The sequence below is a fragment of the Ranitomeya variabilis genome, chromosome 3, assembly GCF_051348905.1.
Source record: "Ranitomeya variabilis isolate aRanVar5 chromosome 3, aRanVar5.hap1, whole genome shotgun sequence".
Taxonomy (NCBI): Eukaryota; Metazoa; Chordata; class Amphibia; order Anura; family Dendrobatidae; genus Ranitomeya; species Ranitomeya variabilis.
In genome coordinates, this window is record NC_135234.1 from 545,428,868 (window position 1) to 545,452,445 (window position 23,578).

Sequence of the window (23,578 nt, forward strand, 5' to 3'; positions counted from 1 at the left end):
ATGTGAACTGATGACGTGATGTCACTTCTGCAGCCAAACCACCAAGTGTGAAGCAGCTGTGAAGATCTGGTGCTGGACCTGGAGGGAAGTTCTGTAGAGTCCTATCTTACATTATATGCAATGTTTGGGGCAGGGGGTACGCATGGCTAAAAGTGGAAAACCCTTTAAAGGCATATTAAAGCAATAGAGCTATTAGTTGAAGAGTTAAGAAATCTTCAGTTTTTTATTTTTTTAACCAAAAAGCCAGAAGTGGGCAGAAACTGAACAAATGATATACTACAGTACCACTGGAAATACCTATACTTCTGGCTTTGGCTTAAAAATTAATCAAACTTCAATGGTGATTAAAAATCCATCGTTTTTTGCTTTTTCGCCATATCATACATATTCGGTAATCCTGAGAGGCTCCTGGTGGTAAAATATACACTCTAAAGCTTTTATTACATTGCAATAACATATTAGTATTTATTTTTATGTTTGTCAAACTTTAAAAATAAAAAATATTCTTAAATGGAACCAAAAACAAAACTAAGTTAAATATAGTTTATTTCTTGCCAGTTGTTGAAAAACGTGTGCTGCAAAAACCAGTAACATATGCCCTTCCTATGGTTTTTATGGAAAGCATTTCAATCACTTGCAAAGAGATTTCCCAAATAAAAGGACAGGCAAAGTATGATATTTATAAATGCACAACTGCATTTCAAGGTGCGTGGCAATCAAAAAGACTGTTTCCAATACCTGTAAAAAATAAAAAACCTGCATGACGTCAAGTTATTTCAACCACAACGTACAGTATGTAGCGATTTAAAAGGACTATTTATGGGGGGAGGGCGGGCGATCAATCACATGTGCAAAATACAATATTTTACTGTAATTTTTTTTTTTAACTTGGAACAAAAATACAATAACTCTAGCTTGATAACGGCATTTCATTCATTTTACTCCGCAAAAGTTAAGAGTTAAATTATGGATTTAGTGGGAAGCTGCTGAGGCAGAGCAGGAATATGAAATATAGAAGAAAACTAATTTTGAATATAAAAGTAATATAACATATCTAAGTGTGCTAAAATTTAATACACCCCAATGTCCTTATTGAAAAGCAGCTAAAAAAAAAAAAGACTGTTTCTGTGTAAGTGACGTAACACATTCTATTCTGAGCCACAAGAAAGCACTTCTCTGGGATAGTTCGGTGCACACATTTTACACTGTGGAGCAAATACAATGAACCTCAGCTCAAATACAAGAGTTGTAAACCAGCATACAGATGTACAGCATACTCACACCGCTTCTCACTCTCACAGAGAAATGAAAACTATTCTACGGAATATTAGAAGATGCTAGGTTTTTAGCACACAATGGGTGGGTTTTTTCCATGACGGTATGCAGTATTTATTTTCTGCTCTCAAATTGTAAATCCATTGAAATTTCACTTCAACAAGATTAAGCAGGTAAATTTGCATTTGTGTGCAGCTGCCCATGCAAATAATACTTCAGTCCAATCCAAATGAAACGTCGTAACTTGTGCACCTCGTCACATCAACATTCGCTTCACAATAGCCTGTCAGCATCAAGTTAGAAAAAAATCCTGATATTCACCTTCAGTCAAATTAATACGCTAAATAGAAACAAGCCCATAACATAGTGAGACCCACGTCAGAAGTAGTGAGGTCCATAATCATTGGGAAGCATACTGAAAGGAAAACCTTTCTCCCTCATCTGGATGCAACATGGCTTCATTTCCCAAAACAAGACTCTCCCACGTCCAAAGTCTTCATCTTCTGTATCCAGCCACTTCCTCGTCCACTTGTTAGATGGGGTAATTCAGAGTGGTTGGGATCAGACACACAACGGGACAACAGTCAGCGCTGTAAATATAAATGCCCCTTGTCATCCAGTTCAGGAAGAATGCCTGCAGTGGTGGAGGTTGCTGCTTCTTGAAGGATCTAGCCTTGATCTTGTGGGAACAGTCTCTAATCTAGGGTTTGCTTTTTTTTATGTGGCAGATCACGTTTGCTGTGCCAGCTGTAGAAATGAATGCCACAAATTTTATAAAGTAAAATTCAGCAATTGTCAAAAATTACCGATTAAGATGGGTTATTGAAATAGGAACAATGTTCTAGATGCAGTCCTCTTGCAATGCTTTTCTTTGGGTAAACACATGGAAAAAAATTTAAACTTTTTTAAACCTTTGCAGCTAAAATAGTCATGTCTACCTAAATTACATAAAACTGCTATTGTATATTGCACGCAGAACAGCAAGGGTCATCCTTATCAGGCTGGGCTGCATAGTTCATTTGCCTCACGATTTCTGCAAAGAGCTCATCCACCATCGTTTTACTTTTCGCCGACGTTTCCATGAAAGGACATCCCCAGTCTTCGGCCAAAGCACGGCCTTCATTGGAGGATACCTCTCGCTCACTTTCTAGGTCAACTTTATTGCCAACCAAGATTACTGGCACCTTTTCATATCTGTAGGGAAAGAAAAAATAATACGATTATAGCACACACGCCACAAACCAGGTCAATTAGAGAGAATGTTATAAGACATTTTTATTACTTACTGCAAAGTCAAAAGTTTACATACACTAAGATTACTATGCCTTTAAACAATTCTGGACTGCTCATATGATGATTTCATGGCCTGCCCGTTCCCCAGACCTGAATCCAATCAAGCACATCTGGGACATCATGTCTCGTTCCATCCACCAAGTGGAGACATTTAAAAGCACACTCAAAGAGTTCAATGCAAGTTTTTTTTTTTTATTTCTTCAATCAAGTGCAGGTAGCAGACAAAAATTGCCATAAAGTGATAAAAGCGACCTAATGTTTTGCCCCAATTCTGGGCCTTGTTCACATAGTAGCTCTGGAGATAACCAGAGCTACTATGAGAACAAGGCCCGGCATCGGGTCAAAAGGTTAGGTCGCTTTTATCACTTTCACTTTATACCCATTTTTGTCTGCTACCTACACTTGATTTAATAATAAAAAAACAAAAAAAAAACAAAAAACTGGCATTGAAATCCGTGTGCAGGGAAATTTCTTCACTTGATGTCCCAGTTCACCACTCCCTTCCACCTGCACTTCTCCTCATCCGCTGGGTGCACGCCAATTTCGTTTACTCGTTCCATCCACCAACAGACTGTCCAGGATTTGACTGATGATTTAATCCAGGTTTGGGAGGAGATCTCTCCGGAGAACATCCACTGCCGCATTAGGACCATGCCCTGGTGTTGTATAGGGAGTAGAGAGGTCATACAGGCATGTGGAGGCTACACACACTACGGAGCATCACTTCCTTGTCTTGGGGCATTTCCACTCAAGTTGGATCAGCCTGTAATTTGATTTTCCACTTTTATTTTGAGTATCATTCCAAATCCAGACCTCCATGGGATATTAAAAATGATCAATGTAAATCAAAATTAGGTTTTATTTTTCTCAAAGCATTCTACTATGTACTGATGTACTGAATAAAGATTTGCAACTTGAATATTTCATGCAGTGATATCTAGTATGTGGATGTGAGTCATTGCCTGCTATGGGCATAAAAGGAGATAAACTCATGGTGTGGCCATCATCTTCCCCTGACCTCAACCCTATAGAGAACCTTTGGAGTATCATCAATCAAAAGATCTATGAGGGTGGGAGGCAGTTCACATCAAAATAGCAGCTCTGGGAGGCTATTTTGACTTCGCAAAGACATACAAGCAGAAATTCTCCAAAAACTCACAAGTTTAATGGATGCAAGAATTGTGAAGGTGATATCAAAGAAGGGTTTCTATGTTAACATGTAACTTGGCCTGTTAGGATGTTTTGGAGTTAAATAGCTTTTTTGTTCAGTGAATGTGACCTCCTAATGCTGCAAATTCCACAAATGAGCATTTTCAGTTCTTTAAAACATATCAAATGTTTAGAAATTCTACTGTGCCTAATAATTTGGAACAGTGCATTTTGAGTTTTTATTCATTTTGGAGATTATACTGTTATCATTGGGAGGTTTCTTCAATAAAATTCGATGTATACTCTAACGGGTGATGACTTATTAGACTGACTGTAATTTGCACCGACCATTTAGGAAAATCCAAGAAAAATGTCATTTGCATAATAATTTGGAACATGGTGTAAAGAGTTTAATTCTGTGAAGTGAGGGGAGAAAAATATAGGCATAAATTAAATTTATGGTATCAAATAACCAAAAATTGGTATGTGCATATCATAGAATGGTAGAGTTGGAAGGGACCTCATGGGTCATCTGGTCCAACCCCCTGCTCAAAGGAGGATTCACTAAATCATCCCAGACAGATGTCTGTCCACCTTCTGTTTGAAAACTTCCATGGAAGGAGAACTCACCACCTCTCGTGGCAGCCTGTATTCACCTCCTTTACTATGAAGCTCCTAAAACTTTCTGGTGGAAGGAATTCCCTTCATAAGTACCATGATAAGTGATAGGCAGTCCACCTGAGTAATCTACCGCAAGTGTCACATGGTTGTCAGTATATTCACACACTTTCTGGAAGGCGATAGAGGCTGCAACACCTTTCAAGGGGTTGTCCACTACTTGGACAACCCTTTCTTGATCTGTTTGGCAACGATAAAATAAAAACACCTATACTCGTCTTTCTTGCTGCCGCGTTCCAGCGGTGTCCGCACTTGCGGTCCCAGAGCTCTCATGCAGTTGTTGTGACATGTGCCGGCGTAACTATCTCTGCATTCGGACAAAGTCTGGGCTGCAGCTGCTCTCTAACTTCTACTTCATGTTCAAATCGACAAGAGGTGAGGACAGTATTGCCAGCACCGATTGGACGCCAAGGGTCATGTGTGACAACTGCACGGGAGCCTCGGGGAAAGCGAGTGCAGCCAATGCAGGAACTGCGCCAGCACGGGAGGAGAGTATAAGCTTTATTTTAAATCGGAGGCAAGTGTGGGGTATGAGAAGTTATCCAAGTAGTGGACAACTTCTTTGAGCAAGAAGCATCATTAACCAACCAACACCAAGAAGACCAAGGAGATCTCCAAACAATTCAGGGACAAGTTGTTGAGAAGTCAGGGTTGGATTATAAAAAAAATAAAAATATCCCAATCTCTGATGATCCCTGGAGCACCAAATGGAAAGAATATGGTACCACAACAAACCCCACCAAAACTCACATCCCGGGCATGGAGGGCATTAATCAGAGAAGCAGCAAAGAGACCAAACGTAACCCTGAAGGAGCTGCAGAGTTCCCAAAAAGAGACTGAAGTATCTGTCCATATGACCACAATAAGCTGTACACTCCACAGAGTTGTCCTTTATGGAAGAGTGGCCAGAAAACACCGGATTACTTACCGGTAATGCTCTTTTATAGAGCCACGACAGCACCCACTTGAGAGAGGGGATCCGCCCCTAGGAACAGGAAACCCTATGGAGATAGAAGGGGCGGTCCCCCTCGCTCCTACAGTTGGGTTACAGAGATTGCGAGGAACCGCCCACCAGATTTAGTGGGCAATTCGATATCATTTATCATTACTTATTAAGTATGGCTAACTACAAGAACCAATCACCCTTAACCATGCTCATATACAAAATTAGCTTATTAGGGAGGGAAGTGAAGGCGTGCTATCGTGGCTCTATAAAAAAGCATTACCGGTAAGAAATCCAGTGTTTTCTCTTCGCCACGACAGCACCCACTTGAGAGACTTACAGAGATAGTCATTTGGGAGGGATCACCGTGTTAAGAACTGATCTACCGAAAGACAGGTCAGATGAAGTAGATAAATCCAATCTATAGTGATTATAGAAGGTAGTAGGAGAAGACCAGGTTGCGGCCTTACATATTAGTTCTATTGGAACCTCCGCTTGTTCAGCCCAGGATGATGCTATCGCCCGGGTGGAATGTGCTTTTATGGTCTCAGGCGGGCTCTCCCCTTTAGATGAATAGGCCAGACATATTGCATCTCGAATCCACCGAGATAAAGTACCTTTCGTGATTCCAGCTCCTTTTCTACGACCCTGGAAGGAAACAAAGAGAGCCCTGCTCTTCCTCCAGGCGCTAGTTCTATCTAAATAGGCTATTATGGCCCTCCTCACATCTAATGTATGGTATTTTTGTTCTTCCTGATTTGTAGGGTTATCATAGAAGGAAGGAAGGAAAATTTCTTGTGATCTATGAAATTTAGTGCATACTTTGGGTAAGTAGGAAGGGTCCGTTTTTAGGACAACTCTATCTGGAAATATTGACAGAAAAGGAGGATCTATTGATAATGCCTGTATGTCACTTACCCTTCTTGCCGATACTAAGGTGACAAGAAGAGCTGTCTTGATGGAGACTTTTTTTATGTGAGCTGAATGTAGTGGCTCAAAAGGGTACCCTGTCAGAGCTTCGAGGACTAAATTAACATCCCAAGGTGGTACGTGGGGAATTTGAACTGTCTCTGACCTTTGGCATGCTGCAACAAATCTGGCTACCCACTTGTTGCCTGCAATATCGTGACTATATAAAGCTCCAAGAGCAGAAATGTGTACTTTTAAGGTACTGACTGACAGACCTAAATCGCGCCCTTTTTGAAGAAATTCTAAAATCATAGGAATGTGAATTTCGTTTGACAGGGCTGTCGGGTAGAGGCTTAGAAATTTTTTCCACACTCTTACATAAATAGATGTGGTGGATTTTTTTCTACTTAGTAGAAGAGTGTCAATTACTTTGTTTGAAAAGCCTCTTAGTTTTAGCAGCTGCCTCTCAAATTCCAGGCTGTGAACCGTAGGCCCTTCACATGAGGGTGGTTGAAGGGGCCCTGGAAGAGAAGATCCTGATCCTCCGGGAGAATCCATGGGTCTGAGATTGACATGGCTCTCAGCCAGGAAAATCATGGTCTCTTGGGCCAAAACGGAGCTATTAAGATCACGTTTGCTCTGTCCTCCCTTATCTTCCTGATCACGGTTGGTAGAAGTATCAACGGAGGAAAGGCATATGCTTTCCGGAATGTCCATGGGACTTGCAGGGCATCGAAGATATTGGGATTGTCGGACCGGAACAATGAAGCGAACTTTTTGACTTGCTTGTTGTCTTTTGTCGCAAAAAGGTCTATCTCAGGAGTGCCCCATCTTTTGGTTATCATTAAGAAGATACGACTGAGAACCCACTCTCCTTGGTGGAGGGTGTGACGGCAGAGGAAATCTGCTTTTGAATTGTCGACTCCTCTGACATGCAGTGCTGATAAGGATAGAAGGTGTTCTTCTGCTATGGTTAGAATGTCGCCGGCTATAGACATGAGAGCTTCTGATCTTGTTCCCCCTTGATGATTATGTATGCGACCGCTGTCATGTTGTCAGAAAAAACTCTTGTATGCGTTCCGTGTAGCTGCGGAAGGAATTTACATATGGCATGATAGATAGCCTTTAGTTCTTTTTCATTAGAAGAATCGTTTGATTCTCTAAGAGACCACAGACCCTGAACTATTTGATCTCCTAAGTGTGCTCCCCAACCACTAGGACTGGCATCAGTGAAGATCGTTTTCAAAGGATTAACCACCCAGGGGACCCCACTGGTAAGATGATTCAGATCTAACCACCAGGACAGATATTGTAACACGTCTGTTGGTAAGGATAACCGACCATCTAATTGACCCTCTAATCTTTCTTCTTCTTTTAGAATTGTATACTGTAACTTCCTAGTATGGAATTGAGCCCACTGGACAGCCGGAATGCATGACGTGAAAGAACCAAGAAGGGACATACCTTCTCTTAGGGAAAATTAAGGGGTTATTAATCACTGATTGAACTTTGTTTAGAATTGCTGATTGTTTAGAATCTGGAAGGAAGCACCTCTGATTTATGGAATCTAAAATAAGTCCTAGAAATGTTTGTCGAGTTGTGGGGGACAATCTGGATTTTTCCCAATTTACTAACCACCCCAATTCCTGCAGGGACGAAACTGTATCAAATAGACGTTGATGGCATTGAGAGGGGGAATTCCCCACTATCAAAAGGTCATCTAAATATGGTATTATGAGGGTGTCTTTTAACCTCAAAAATGACATTACTTTTGACATTAATTTTGTGAAGACTCTCAGAGCCATCGACAGTCCAAAGGGCATTGCTGTATATTGATAATGCCTTATTTGACCTTTCATTATAACTGCCACCCGCAGATATTGTTGATGTTCAATGAAGACTGGAAGATGGTAATACGCAGTCTGTTGCTGGAAGAACATGTGGGTCTGACCTGAAGAGCTGTACCTCATGCATTGGGATTTTTGGGAGCCCCTCCCCCTAGCATGGTGTTTGCCTGAACTGATATGAACTAAGAACATGTGAGTTATCTTTTCTTCCTTTAATCCTTTTATTTTCATAATTACCTTGTACATATTTGCAATTGTCTCATTTGTAACATCTTTGTAAAATATTTTTATAAAAAGCACTGCCTACCTTCTGTGGGGTATATTATTTCATGCCAGTCCTTTCTCCCTGCTCTAAAAACGTACCCTAAGTCTCTGGAAGGGGAATTACGCTACTGTTTTGGGTTAGCTCCGGACCCGTTTAATCGGAGCTGGTGGCAGCTTACCGTGTGCCGGCTTTTGGGGGGTCACTGTAGCGACTGCGGCTTGATAATTACAGGTCCTTCTCAAAAAATTAGCATATAGTGTTAAATTTCATTATTTACCATAATGTAATGATTACAATTAAACTTTCATATATTATAGATTCATTATCCACCAACTGAAATTTGTCAGGTCTTTTATTGTTTTAATACTGATGATTTTGGCATACAACTCCTGATAACCCAAAAAACCTGTCTCAATAAATTAGCATATCAAGAAAAGGTTCTCTAAATGACCTATTACCCTAATCTTCTGAATCAACTAATTAACTCTAAACACATGCAAAAGATACCTGAGGCTTTTAAAAACTCCCTGCCTGGTTCATTACTCAAAACCCCCATCATGGGTAAGACTAGCGACCTGACAGATGTCAAGAAGGCCATCATTGACACCCTCAAGCAAGAGGGTAAGACCCAGAAAGAAATTTCTCAACAAATAGGCTGTTCCCAGAGTGCTGTATCAAGGCACCTCAATGGTAAGTCTGTTGGAAGGAAACAATGTGGCAGAAAACGCTGTACAACGAGAAGAGGTGACCGGACCCTGAGGAAGACTGTGGAGAAGGACCGATTCCAGACCTTGGGGAATCTGAGGAAGCAGTGGACTGAGTCTGGTGTGGAAACATCCAGAGCCACCGTGCACAGGCGTGTGCAGGAAATGGGCTACAGGTGCCGCATTCCCCAGGTAAAGCCACTTTTGAACCATAAACAGCGGCAGAAGCGCCTGACCTGGGCTACAGAGAAGCAGCACTGGACTGTTGCTAAGTGGTCCCAAGTACTTTTTTCTGATGAAAGCAAATTTTGCATGTCATTCGGAAATCAAGGTGCCAGAGTCTGGAGGAAGACTGGGGAAAAGGAAATGCCAAAATGCCTGAAGTCCAGTGTCAAGTACCCACAGTCAGTGATGGTGTGGGGTGCCATGTCAGCTGCTGGTGTAGGTCCACTGTGTTTCATCAAGGGCAGGGTCAATGCAGCTAGCTATCAGGAGATTTTGGAGCACTTCATGCTTCCATCGGCTGAAATGCTTTATGGAGATGAAGATTTCATTTTTCAGCACGACCTGGCACCTGCTCACAGTGCCAAAACCACTGGTAAATGGTTTACTGACCATGGTATTACTGTGCTCAATTGGCCTGCCAACTCTCCTGACCTGAACCCCATAGAGAATCTGTGGGATATTGTGAAGAGAAAGTTGAGAGACGCAAGACCCAACACTCTGGATGAGCTTAAGGCCGCTATTGAAGCATCCTGGGCCTCCATAACATCTCAGCAGTGTCACAGGCTGATTGCCTCCATGCCACGCCGCATTGAAGCAGTCATTTCTGCCAAAGGATTCCCGACCAAGTATTGAGTGCATAACTGAACATTATTATTTGATGGGTTTTTTGTTTGGTATTAAAAAACACTTTTATTTGATTGGTCGGGTGAAATATGCTAATTTATTGAGACAGGTTTTTTGGGTTATCAGGAGTTGTATGCCAAAATCATCAGTATTAAAACAATAAAAGACCTGACAAATTTCAGTTGGTGGATAATGAATCTATAATATATGAAAGTTTAATTGTAATCATTACATTATGGTAAATAATGAAATTTAACACTATATGCTAATTTTTTGAGAAGGACCTGTATTGTTCCTGCCTGAGTGGGAGTAGTTTTCGCGTCGCTGCAGCGCGCCCAATAGCCAGTACATAGCAGGCAGCCTTTCTGGCGACTAATTACCCTAGGTGCAGTACCTAATCTGACCTGAGAGTAAGGGGGCGCCAGAGAGCTGCAAGTGTTAAGTGGAACTGTAAGCGGGATACTCAAATCCCTGCAGTTCATGGTATATTGAAGAGCAGTGGGATACCTAAAATAAGCCCCTGCTGTAAACTAAGAGGTCAATAGCATTGTGTGTGTTCTTTTCATCACATTGTGGCAGTGGAGGAATAACTAGGATAAGCCCCCTGCACATGTGATAGCCGTCTGCTGGTCTAAAGTCACCCCGATCCATGACCTATTGGTGGCAGTGGTCAGGAATCCCTGTGGATTTCGTGACAAACTGCTAGCCACGGCTAAGGGATCGTGACAACTGGTGATAGTCACGGTGAGAATCGTGACATATAAGTTGTAAAGCGCTGCGGAATATGTTGGCGCTATATAAATAAAAATTATTATTATTATTATTATTATTATCTTTAAGGTCAAGTACTGCCATAAAGCAATGGGGAAACAGAAAATTTATAGTTGACCGGATAGACTCCAATTTTAAAAGTTTGATTTTCTAAGAAGACGTTTAGTCTCTTAAGGTTAATTATCGTTCTGAATGACCTGTCTGGTTTTGGAATAAAAAACAAGGGGAATAAAATCCGTTTCCTTTTTGATGAAAAGGAACTTCCACTAACACCCCTTTAGATAGATTTATTATTTCCTGCTCTAAGGCCTCTTGTTGTGATTGAGACCTTTAGGCTATGTTCACACGATGCGGTTTTTGCTGCGGATCCGCAGCGGAATTGCAGCTGCGGATCCGCAGCAGTTTTCCATGCAGGGTACAGTACAATGTTACCCTATGGAAAACAAAAACCGCTGTGCCGACGATCCTTTTTTTCGCCGGCAAATCCGCGCGGATTTGCCTGCAGAAAAAAGAAGTACCATGTCAATTCTTTCTGCGGATTCCGCTGTGGGTTTCCAACAGCACCAATAGGAAACTGCAGTTGGAAACCCGCAGTGGAATCCGCAGTAGAAAAAGGACACAAAACCGCAGAGAGAAGCACCGCCGTTTTTCACTGCGGATTTTCCCGAAAAAGGACCTGAAAAATCCGCAGTGAAAAAAGGATCGTGTGAACGTAGCCTTAGGAAGTCAAAGAATGAGTCCGGAGGGACTCGGTCAAATTTTAACTTTAGACCAGTAGTTATGAGGCTAGTTGCCCAAGAATTGGAAGTTATTGCCAGCCATTGTGTAGAGAAAGATGACATGACAAATGAAATCTACCACCAATGGGTAGATATGTCCTAACGGGGTTTATCTTCAGATTTAAATGGCCGCTTCCCAAAAAATGCTCCTGTGTTTGGAGTCTCTATTAGCCCAGCGGTCCTGGTTTTTAAAGTCCTTTCTTTTATTAAAGGGCACCTGTCATCGTTTTTTCAGTATGAGATAAAAATACTGTTAAATAGGGCCTGAGCTGTGCATTACAATAGTGTATTTTGTGGACCCCGATTCCCCACCTATGCTGCCAAAATATGTTACCAAAGTAGCCGTTTTCGCCTGTCAATCAGGCTGGTCTGGTCAAAAGGACGTGGTATCTTCCCCCCAGATCTTGCTTAGTTTTCCGTTGGTGGCGTAGTGGTGTGCGCATGTCCAAGGTCCCGAATCCACTGCACAGGGGAGTGGAAAGAGCGAGATGTGCACTATTTCATTGGTGATCGGTGGGGGCGGCCATCTTCCTTTGGCCGCGCGTGCGCAGAAGCGGCGCTCTGCTGGCCGCGGCTTCAGGAAAATGGCCGCGGGATGCCGCGCGTGCGCAGATGGAGATCGCGGCGGCCATTTTCCTGAAGCAGAGTTCGCATCTCTCCCTCCTCCTGCATCACCCCGGAAGTTTGCGGCAACACATCCGTGGGAAAATATACTGGGCTGCACGCTGCCTGCACACCACCGGAGATGGCGTCGCAGGATCTCCTACCTCCAGCGTTTTAATCCCCGCAGGTCAGCCGGATGGATCTCCGTGAGCCAGGCGACTCCCTGGACCTGGCCTCACGGTACCTGCCAGCAGAGGGGGGAAGTTGCATTAGGACCCCCGACGCTGCTTCCAGCTCTGGAGCCCTTGCTGTCCCGTTAAGGTAAACTGCGCAAGCGGCATCCAGGCTGGGCATCCTCTTCTCTCCATGCGTCTCCAGTAGGAACAGGAAACCAACTGTGGGAGCGAGGGGGACCGCCCCTTTTATCTCTCCATAGGGCTTCCTGTTCCTAGGGGCGGATCCCCTCTCTCAAGTGGGTGCTGTCGTGGCGAAGAGAAAAAAGCCTTTACTTACAAAAATTATAAGGCCGATTTTGACTTTGACAAAAGACATGTGGCAGTTTCCGTAAATTTATGGAGAAAGGTGTTGTGGTCAGAAGAGAACAAAATTGAACATTTTGTCCACCAAAATAAATGCTATGCTTGGAGCCAAACCAACACAGCTCATCACCACAACAATATCCTCCCCATAGCCAAGCATGGTGGTGGCAGAATCATTGTTGGGATGTTTTTCGGCAGCAGGGAGGTGGTAATTGGTTTGAGTCAAGGGCAAGATGGATGGTGCGAAATACAGAAATATTCTTGAGTAAAACTTGTCTCAGTCTGTCAATGAATTGAGATTGGGGCAGAGGTTCACCTGCCAACAAGACAATGACCCAAAGCAACACTCGTGTTTTAAGGGGAAACGTGTAAATGTTTTCTAGTGGCCTAGTCAAAGCCCAGACCTTAATCCAATTGAGAATCTGTGGTCAGACTGGAAGATTGCGGTTCCCAGCAGGAAACCATCTAACTTGAAAGAGCTGGAGCAGTTTTGCCTTGAGGATTGGGCAAAAATCCCAGTGGCAAGATGTGGAAAGCTCAGAGACATATCCAAAAGCAACTTGCAGCTGTGATTGCTGCAAAAGGAGGCTCTACAAAGTACTGACTTTAGGGGGGTATATAGTTACGCACACTAAAGTTTTCAGTTATTTTGTCCTATTTGTTGTTTGCTTCACAATAAAAAAACCCAAAATGTTCACAGTTGTAGGGACGTTATTTACATGAATTGATGCAAACCCTCAAAAAAAAAAAATTCAGGCTCTGGAGGAAGCAAAACAAAAAATGCTAAGAGGGGTGAATACTTTTGTAAGCTACTGTAGTTTGCTTCATTTTTCATGGCTCGCCTGGTTTTAATTCAACTGTAACAGGTTGGTTTTTTTTATGACTTACATGTGGTTTGGTTCTTTTTTTACTGCTGGAGTAAGGCTAGCTTCACACTAGCGTTCGGCAGGGCTGTGGACGAAAGCCTTTTTCATCAGTGAAGCCCCGACCACTGCCGCACCTCTTCTTTCAGCTCTACCTACCCTATCTTTAACATTGGGTACGCAGGCCATGCGGATGTATGCGGATGCCTCCGAATGAGTCTTGACGCTGTGCTGACCTGTGGTCAAACGCAACATGTTCTGACCTGGGTGTCTTCATCTGGTGATTGCCTTTTGCCACTACAAGTACTGCCAGATCTGGTGAGCTGACTTTCACCTTTCCTTTCTATAAATATTATACTATGGGGCCATGCACAAAAGTATGTTCAAGGAGAAAAAAAATGCACAATTTGTATCTGATATTCAATGAATCAGTGGAAAACATCAGACCACACTGATGTCGTGCAATTTTCATGGACTGACAGAACGGAGAAGATGAAGAAATGTTTTGTTCCATCTTCTCGGGATCCAAGAAGTATCGTTTCTCCTTTCGGAGAGTGACATGTTAAGCATGTCGAGGTGAGGAGACTTAAAGCCGCAATGCTCCTCTGAAAAATATGCAAATTGTCTCTTCAGAGAGAAAGAGGACTAGAACTATAGTGCCACCTATTGGAAGTAGCAATTCTAACAGTCAATGTCGACCCTTTAACGAGACTTGGCACATGACTTAGGATAAAAGCCAAACCAGAATCTCAATTTGCGGCCACTGTTTCGAAGTACTGCCCTTCGTCAGTCCAACTTCTCCACATTTGAGAAAATCAGATCACACTGAACTTTGATCAGAATGTGATTAGCATAATCAGCCCGATTCACTCAGATGAGAGAAAATACAGTGGTGTGACCCTAGACTATTGCAAGTTGGTTAAAGCTCTAAAGTAGGGATTCTTAAAGAGGATCTATCACCTGACTATGGCTGTCTTATTAAAAGGAAATGTTTAGTCAGAAAATTACCTATCGCTTAAAATTACATTTACCATGAAAACCTTTTTTCTTTTCCTCATATCACAATCTTCATTAAAAAAAATAAATAACTGTCCCCTCTTTTTTTTAAAAACTAAGCTTGTCGTTTCATGAAATCCACATTAGCAGCAATGACCAGACTCAGACCCCATCTTTCATGTAAAAAGGTCAAGGTGAATGGAGAGAAAGCTTAGAGAAGACCTATTGTGAATGCTGGATCCGGTTATCAGATATGTATAAAGGTGTTATTTGTCATTTTGTTTCTGCCCTTTCCCCGGTTATACGAGTCCAAAATAGACCCAATGGTCAGTGTGAAAATGTTACTACTAATTTTGTTTAATAAAGATTGTGATAGGAAAAAGTAAAAACTTATTTAATTTATGCAGCAAAAAAAGTTGCCTCAATTTGTGATTTTCTGACAATACATTCCCTTTAGTAGAATAATCTGCCTCCTGTTAATTAGCAAAAATTGGCCATTTCCTAATGCAAGCCAGAAGGATCAGACTTTATCAAGTCTGAGAAAAAAAAAGACAGCTGAAAGCACATCAGAAAAAAAGATGCAAGCTCCAAGTCCACGGACCCAATTGGATGTAGTTACTCCAAAATAAAATATGGTACAGCATCCAGTCCAGGTGAAAGATTGGAAAAAACTTTATTCCGCCATCATACGTTTCGACCAAATGGTCTCGATCAAGTATGGTCCGTAACACCAGGACTGTGGCATCCCAGCATGCTTTGCAAGATCCCATAAACCTCCATGGCCCCTCCATAATTGGCAAAGTCTAAGATTTCCAGTCTTTTTCCCCTTCACGACCTTGCCCTTTTCCGTTCTCGTTTTTCACTCCCCTCCTTCCCAGAGCCATAACTTTTTATTTTTCAGTCAATTTGGCCATGTGAGGGCTTGTTTTTTGCGGGACAAGTTGCACTTTTCAACGACATCATTGGTTTTAGCATGTCGTGTACTAGACAACAGGAAAAATTACAAATTCGGTGAAATTGCAAAAAAGTGCAATCCCACAGTTGTTTTTTGTTTGGCTTTTTTGCTAGGTTCACTAAATGCTAAAACTGACCTGTCATTTTGATTCTCCAGGCCATTATGAGTTCATAGACGCCAAACATGTCTAGGTTACGTTTTATCTGGTAGTGGTAAAAACAAAATTCCAAACTTTGCTAAAAAAAAAAGTTGCGCAGTTTTCCAATACCTGTAGCGTCTCCATTTTTCGTATCTGGGGTCAGGTGAGGGCTTATTTTTTGCATGCAGAGCTGGCGTTTTTAATGATATCATTTTGGTGCAGATATGTTCTTTTGATCACCCGTTGTTACATTTTAATGCAATCTCGCGGAGACCAAAAAAACATAATTCTGGCGTTTCAATTTTTTTTCTCGCTACGCCGTTTAGCGATCAGGTTAATGCTTTTTTTATATTGATAGATCGGGCGATTCTGAACGTGGTGATACCAAATATGTGTAGGTTTGATTTTTTTTTTTTTTAAAAAAAAATCACAAATCACAAAAAAAAAGATAATCATATGACAAATGAATGAAATGCTCATTGGTCACATGAAATTTTAAGTGAAAATCAGGTTTTTTGCAGCACCCTGTGTAAATAAGATGTGCTGCGAAAAACAATACATGCTCATAGAAGAATCGCTGTAAAAATCACACTGTGTGCATAGAATACTAGTTGGCTTACCTGAACAGGCTATTAAAGGGAACCTGTCACCCCCAAAATGGCTGGTGAGGTAAGCTCGCCGGCATCATGGGCTTATCTACAGCAGTCTGTAATGCTGTAGATAAGCCGCCGATGTTAGGGTACTGTCACACAGTACCATTTTGATCGCTACGACGGCACGATCCGTGACGTCGCAGCGATCGTATGATTATCGCTCCAGCGTCGTAGACTGCGGTCACACGTTGCAATCACGGCGCTGGAGCGATGCCGAAGTCCCCGGTAACCAGGGTAAACATCGGGTAACTAAGCGCAGGGCCGCGCTTAGTAACCCGATGTTTACCGTGGTTACCAGCGTAAAAGTAAAAAAAAACAAACAGTACATACTTACATTCTGGTGTCTGTCCCCGGCGTTCTGCTTCTCTCCACTGTGTAAGCGCCATAGCCGGCAAGCACAGCGGTGACGTCAGACGTCACCGCTGTGCTCGCTTTCCGGCTGGCAGACGCTCACACAGTGGAGAGAAGCTGAGACGCCGGGGACAGACACCGGAATGTGAGTATGTACTGTTTGTTTTTTTTTTACTTTTACGCTGGTAACCACGGTAAACATCGGGTTACTAAGCGCGGCCCTGCGCTTAGTTACCCGATGTTTACCCTGGTTACAAGCGAACACATCGCTGGATCGCTGTCACACACAACGATCCAGCGATGTCAGCGGGTGATCAAGCGACGAAAGAAAGTTCCACACGATCTGCTACGACGTACGATTCTCAGCAGGATCCCTGATCGCTGCTGCGTGTCAGACACTGCGATATCGTAACGATATCGCTAGAACGTCACGAATCGTACCGTCGTAGCGATCAAAATGGTACTGTGTGACAGTACCCTTACCTGAAAGAGGAGAAAAAGACATTAGATTATACTCACCCAGGGGCGGTCCCGGTGTGGTCAGGTCGGATGGGTGTCTCCGGTCCGCTCTGGCGCCTCCCATCTTCATTCCATTACGTCCTCTTCGGGTCTTTACGCCGCGGCGGAAAGGTCAGAGGCGCCCGGCGCCTACGCACTGCAGTACTTTGTTCTGCCCTGAACAGGGCAGACAAAGTACGCCTGCGCCAGAGCCGCGGCGTAAAGACCTGAAGAGGACATCATGGAATGAAGATAGGAGGCGCCGGAGACACCCATTTGACCAGACTGCTGTAGATAAGCCCCTGATGCCGGTGAGCTTACCTCACCAGCCATTTTGGGGGTGACAGGTTCCTTTTAAGGACCGCTTCCATGTAAGCAATAAGCCGTCATTTAATAACTGCAGTTGGAATGTATAAATGTAGCCTTTAACCACTGTGAGCAACTGTTAAGGTGGCCTTACACATTATGCTCTGCCTTTTTGTTCCTTAACTACCATACTTGTGGAGCATCTAATAACTTAAAACATCAGTACAATCCACATGTAACTCAACAGTGACAATTTAAAATATCCTTGCAGAGTCAACAGCTGCACGGAGATGGGAACCTGAATTACAGAGATTTTTTAATTTTATTTTACTCACTTATAGGGTATGTGCACACGTCGTGGAAACGTGTGCGGATTTTTCCACACGGATTTTGGTAAATCCGCACTGCGGATTTACTGCGGAATTACCGCGGATGTACTGCGTTTTTTGTGCGGATTCCACCTGCGGATTCCTATTATGGAGCAGGTGTAAATCGCTGCAGAATCCGCACAAAGAATTGACATGCTGCGGAATAAACAACGCAGCGTGCACTGCGGATTTTGTTTTCCATAGGTTTACATGGTACTGTAAACTCATGGAAAACTGCTGCGAATTCGCAGCGGCCAATCTGCTGCGTGTGCACATACCCATATAGCACCATTAATTCCACCGTGCTTTAGAGACATTATCGTCGCTGTCCCCATTGGAGCTCACAATCTAAATTCCCTATCAGTATGTCTTTGGTGTGTGGGAGGAAACCAGAGTACTCTGTATACAGTTTAGGAAGCACGTAGGCTAAGTTCACACTGGGTGTTTTTGATGCTTTATGCTAATTTTCAGCTCCATTTTACAGTACCAGCAAAGCCCACGAGATTTCATGCACACACATTGATTTTTTTTTGTCATCAGTGTCTTGTGCTTTCTATGTTTTTTTGGACATAGTGCATGTCACTTTCAGCATTTTTCACCCATTGAAAGCAATGGATGATGAAAAAAAATAAAAAAAGCAAGTACAGCAGTATATGAAACCCATCTATTTTTGTGATTTTATCCAGGTTTACCATCTTATCTTGGTCACCTGAGACGGCAGTGTGGATTAGTACAGTTTCATTAAATTAGTAATGCCTGTGGGCTGACCAAGGTGTGCAATTGCACAATGTGTGAGCAACTCAATGGCTGAACAAAGTGTGAAAGTTAAAAAGTGTCCTACAAACTCAATGGACTGCCAGTGTCTTAGGTATATTATTCCAGACCAATTCACATCCCCCAGCAATTACACTTTTATGTGTATTTTTTCATGAACATATGTCTTGTATTGGTGACCTGTGTTCGTGCTTGGAAGCAAAGCTGAACTTTGGGATACTGAAAACTGCATCAAAACATGCAGTTTTGACATGGCTACTTATCTGCCAAGAGTACAGGTTTTTGTTGCAGAAAAAAAAAAAAGCAGCAAAAATGTCTAGTGTGAACTTAGCCTCATAATGCCTCCTGATTGTAGGAGTGATGGGAGGGAGCAGGAACTAATGGGTCTTCTAGACCCAGATCCGCTCTGCAGACAGGAGGCTGTTATGCCCTGTAACTGGAGCTAAGGCTGGTTTCACATTTGCGTTTTTTGCCGCTGCGTTTTAGCGCAAAAAAACGCATGCGTTTGTTTTCTATATTTAACATTAAAAACGCATGCTTTTTTTGTATGCGTTTTGCCGCGTTTGACGACGCATGCGTCTTTTCTATGCATGCGTCTTGTTGCAGAAATGCAACATGTAGTAATTTCTAGAGGCTTTTTTTTGCGCCAAAAAAACGTATTGCTGTCTATGTAAACACATGCGTTTTTAAGCACATGCGTTTGGTTGCGTTTTAAACACATGCGTTTTAATAGAAAAAAAAACAATAATACACACTGATAAGCCACCCCCCACCATCAAGGTGATAAAGGGATCCAAACCCTAACCCTAAGGGTACCGTCACACAGTGCCATTTTGATCGCTGCGACGGCACGATCCGTGACGTCGCAGCGATCGTATGATTATCGCTCCAGCGTCGTAGACTGCGGTCACACGTTGCAATCACGGCGCTGGAGCGATGCCGAAGTCCCCGGGTAACCAGGGTAAACATCGGGTTACTAAGCGCAGGGCCGCGCTTAGTAACCCGATGTTTACCCTGGTTACCAGCGTAAACGTAAAAAAACCAAACAGTACATACTCACATTCCGGTGTCTGTCCTCCGGCGTCTCAGCTTCTCTGCACTGTGTAAGCACAGCGGCCGGAAAGCACAGCGGTGACGTCAGACGTCACCGCTGTGCTCGCTTTCTGGCTGGCCGGCGCTCACAGTGCAGAGAAGCTGAGACGCCGGAGGACAGACACCGGAATGTAAGTATGTACTGTTTGTTTTTTTTACGTTTACGCTGGTAACCAGGGTAAACATCGGGTTACTAAGCGCGGCCCTGCGCTTAGTTACCCGATGTTTACCCTGGTTACAAGCGAACACATCGCTGGATCGCTGTCACACACAACGATCCAGCGATGTCAGCGGGAGATCCAGCGACGAAAGAAAGTTCCATACGATCTGCTACGACGTACGATTCTCAGCAGGGTCCCTGATCGCTGCTGCGTGTCAGACACAGCGATATCGTATGGATATCGCTGGAACGTCACGGATCGTACGGTCGTAGCGATCAAAGTGTGACTGTGTGACAGTACCCTAACCCATCAAGGTGATAAAGGGATCCAAACCCTAACCCTAGGGATCCTAACCCTAACCCTACCCCTAGGGATCCTGATCCTAACCCTACCCCTAGGGATCCTAACCCTAGCTATTTCTATTTATAGTGGGTTTTCTAGATGATATAGATGATTGTCAGCTGTCACACACTTCTCAGCAAGCGTTTCAAAAACGCAAACGCAGGAAAAAACGCATGTAAACGTGTCAAAACGCCGCTTTTTTTTACCGCATGAGAAAACGCATGCATCTAAAAAACGCAGCGTTTGCACGCGTTTACATGCGTTTTTTCACCACCTGCGTTTGCATTTAAAAAGCTGTGTTTTTAAACGCAAATGTGAAACTAGCCTAATATGGCATCCCATATTGCAAGGGAAATGCACCTGGCCATGAACAGGGCAAAATGGGCCAGTCCAGAATGGTTTTACAAAGACACAAGATACACAAAATAAAACCCATGCAGAGGATGAATCTGTTGCAAACTGGATGCACATAGAAACCCAAGCATCCCAATGACTACAACGGAGTCCTGCTGGTGTGTTATTTTACAGAGAAAAGTCCAGCCTGCTTCATTATGGTCGAACAAAACTTGGCAATATTCATCCAGTGTAAGGAAACCACTGCTCAGTATACAATTGCATTCAGCATAATTTTTCTTATAGTTGAATTCAGCATGAGCATGAAAAAACCCCCCAAAAACCCTAAAGGCTGAGTCACACATGACGATATCGTTAACGATATCGTTGCAACGTCACGCTTTTGGTGACGTAGCAACGATCCCGCTAACGATCTCGTTATGTGTGACAGCGACCAACGATCAGGCCCCTGCTGGATCGTTGGGGAATGATCAGGACCATTTTTTGGTCGCTGATCACCCGCTGTCATCGCTGGATCGGCGTGTGTGACGCCGATCCAGCGATGTGTTCACTTGTAACCAGGGTAAATATCGGGTTACTAAGCGCAGGGCCGCGCTTAGTAACCCGATATTTACCCTGGTTACCATTGTAAAAGTAAAAAAAACAAAACAGTACATACTCACATTCTGATGTCTGTCACGTCCCCCGGCGTCCACAGGGTTAAAACTGCGTGCATAAGCAGCGCTCCTGCCGAGAGCTTCCCTGCACTGTCAGCGCCGGCCGTAAAGCAGAGCACAGCGGTGACGTCACCGCTGTTACTGCCGGCGCTGACACATTCAGTGCAGGGAAGCTCTTGGCAGCAGCGCGTGCATTAGCAGCGCTCTTGCCGAAAGCAGTTTTAACCCTGTGGACGCCGGCGGGGGACGTGACAGACATCAGAATGTGAGTATGTAGTGTGTTTTTTTTTTGTTTGTTTTTTACTTTTACAATGGTAACCAGGGTAAATATCGGGTTACTAAACGCGGCCCTGCACTTAGTAACCCGATGTTTATCCTGGTTACCCGGGTGCTGCAGGGGGACTTCGGCATCGTTGAAGGCAGTTTCAACGATGCCGAAGTCGTTCCCCTGATCTTTGGTCGCTGGAGAGAGCTGTCTGTGTGACAGCTCCCCAGCGACCACACAACGACTTACCAACGATCACGGCCAGGTCGTATCGCTGGTCGTGATCGTTGGTAAGTCATTTAGTGTAACGGTACCTTAAGTGTACCTTCATATGGAATGACGTACAAAAGACTTTGTGAGTAAAGATACCTTATCTTGAGGGCAAAACAGGGATGGGCTATGTTCACACATTTAGTATTTCACATCAGTATTTGTAAGCCAAAACCAGGCATTGAGGCAAAAAATCCAGAAATGGTGCACGTGTCTCTATTATACTTCTCCGATTGTTCTCCTCTTGGTTTTGGCTTACACATAGTGATGTGAAATACTGACAAATACTGCCATGTGGATGTAGCCATACAAGACAAAAAATAAAATCACCCAGGGCCATCACTAGCCCCATGAGCTTTACTAATCAATTATCTTCAAGTTACAAATGTAGTTTATGTAAAATGAAAGTCTTTCCACTCATTTTCATAAATGGATCAATGGCCTGTAGTATATTATGCATCAATAATGTAAAACTAACAATATTTTCTCAAAGTATAGTACATGTTTACACAGCATTTATTCTCATGTTTCGCTCTGTTCACATCACATCCTCTGAGTATGTGTGTAATATACAAGTGCTTCTCACAAAATTAGATTATCAAAGTTACTTTCAGTTCATCAATACAAAAAGTGAAACTCATTAGAGTCATTACAAAGAGTGAGTTCAAGTGTTTATTTCTGTTTATGATTATGGCTTACAGCCAATGGAAACACAAGAGTCATTAACTCAGTAAATTAGAATACTTTACAAAACAAGCTTGAAAAATTATTTTAACATCCGAAATGTATGTTCAGTACATGCACTCAATACTTGGTCGAGGCTCCTTTTGCATCAATTACTGCATCGATGCAGCGTGGCATGGAGGCGATCAGCCTGTGGCACTGCTGAGGTGTTATGGAAGCCCAGGTTGCTTTGATAGCAGCCTTCAGCTCGTCTTCATTATTGGGTCTGGTGTCTCATCTTCCTCTTGATAAAACCCCTTAGATTCTCTAAACGGTTAAGGTCAGGCGAGTTTGCTGGCCAATCAAGCACAATGATACTGTTGTTTTTAAACCAGGTATTGGTACTTTTGGCAGTGTGGACAGGTGTCTAGTCCTGCTGGAGAATAAAATATCCATCTCCAAAAAGCTTGTCGGCAGAGGGAAGCACAAAGTGCTCTAAAATTTCATGGTAGATGGCTGCGCTGACTTTGGTCTTGATAAAACACAGTGGACTTACACCAGCAGATGACATGGCTCCCCAAACCATCACAGATTGTGAAAACTTCACATTTAGACCTCAAGCAGCTTGAATAGTGTCCCGCTACACTCTTTCTACAGACTCAAACCTTAATTTCCGAACAAAATGCAAAATTTACTTTCATCTGAAAGCAATACCTTGGACCACTGAGAAACCGTCCAGTTCTTTTTCTTCTTGACCCAGGTAAGACGCTTCTGGCATTGTCTATTGGTCATGAGTGGCTTGACATAAGGAATGCGAGACTTGTAGCCCATGTCCTGGACACGTCTGTGTGTGGTGGCTCTTGAAGGAATGACTCCAGCAACAGTCCACTCCTTGTGAATCTCCCCCAAATTTTTGAATGGCCTTTTCTTAATCCATTCAAGCCTGCAGTTATCCCGGTTGCTTGTGCACCTTTTTCTACCACACTTTTTCCTTCCACTCAACTTTCCATTAATATGCTTGGCTAAAGCACTCTGAACATCCCGCATCTTTAGCAATAACCTTTTGTGGCTTACCCTTCTTGTGGAGTATGTAAATGACTGCCCTCTTGACATGTCAAGTCAGCAGTCTTCCCTATGATTGTGGAGCCTACTGAAACAGACTAAAGGACCTTTTTAAACGATTTTTTGTTAATTATTCTAATTTACTGAGATAATGACTTTTGGGTTTTCATTGGCTGTAAGCCATAATCATCAACATTAACAGAAAT

At 43.1% G+C, this 23,578-nt stretch overlaps 1 protein-coding gene across 1 annotated transcript in view; it reads right to left on the minus strand.

Annotated features, from left to right (window-relative positions):
- Positions 1-528: 528 nt before the first annotated feature.
- The window catches only part of RAP2A (RAP2A, member of RAS oncogene family), a 28,690-nt gene continuing 5,640 nt past the window's right edge, over positions 529-23,578 (minus strand). The window contains exon 2 of the mRNA XM_077297126.1: positions 529-2,469. Within this exon, the coding sequence (XP_077153241.1) occupies positions 2,232-2,469 (238 nt within the window). The 3' untranslated portion in view covers positions 529-2,231. The remainder of the gene's footprint in view (positions 2,470-23,578) is intronic.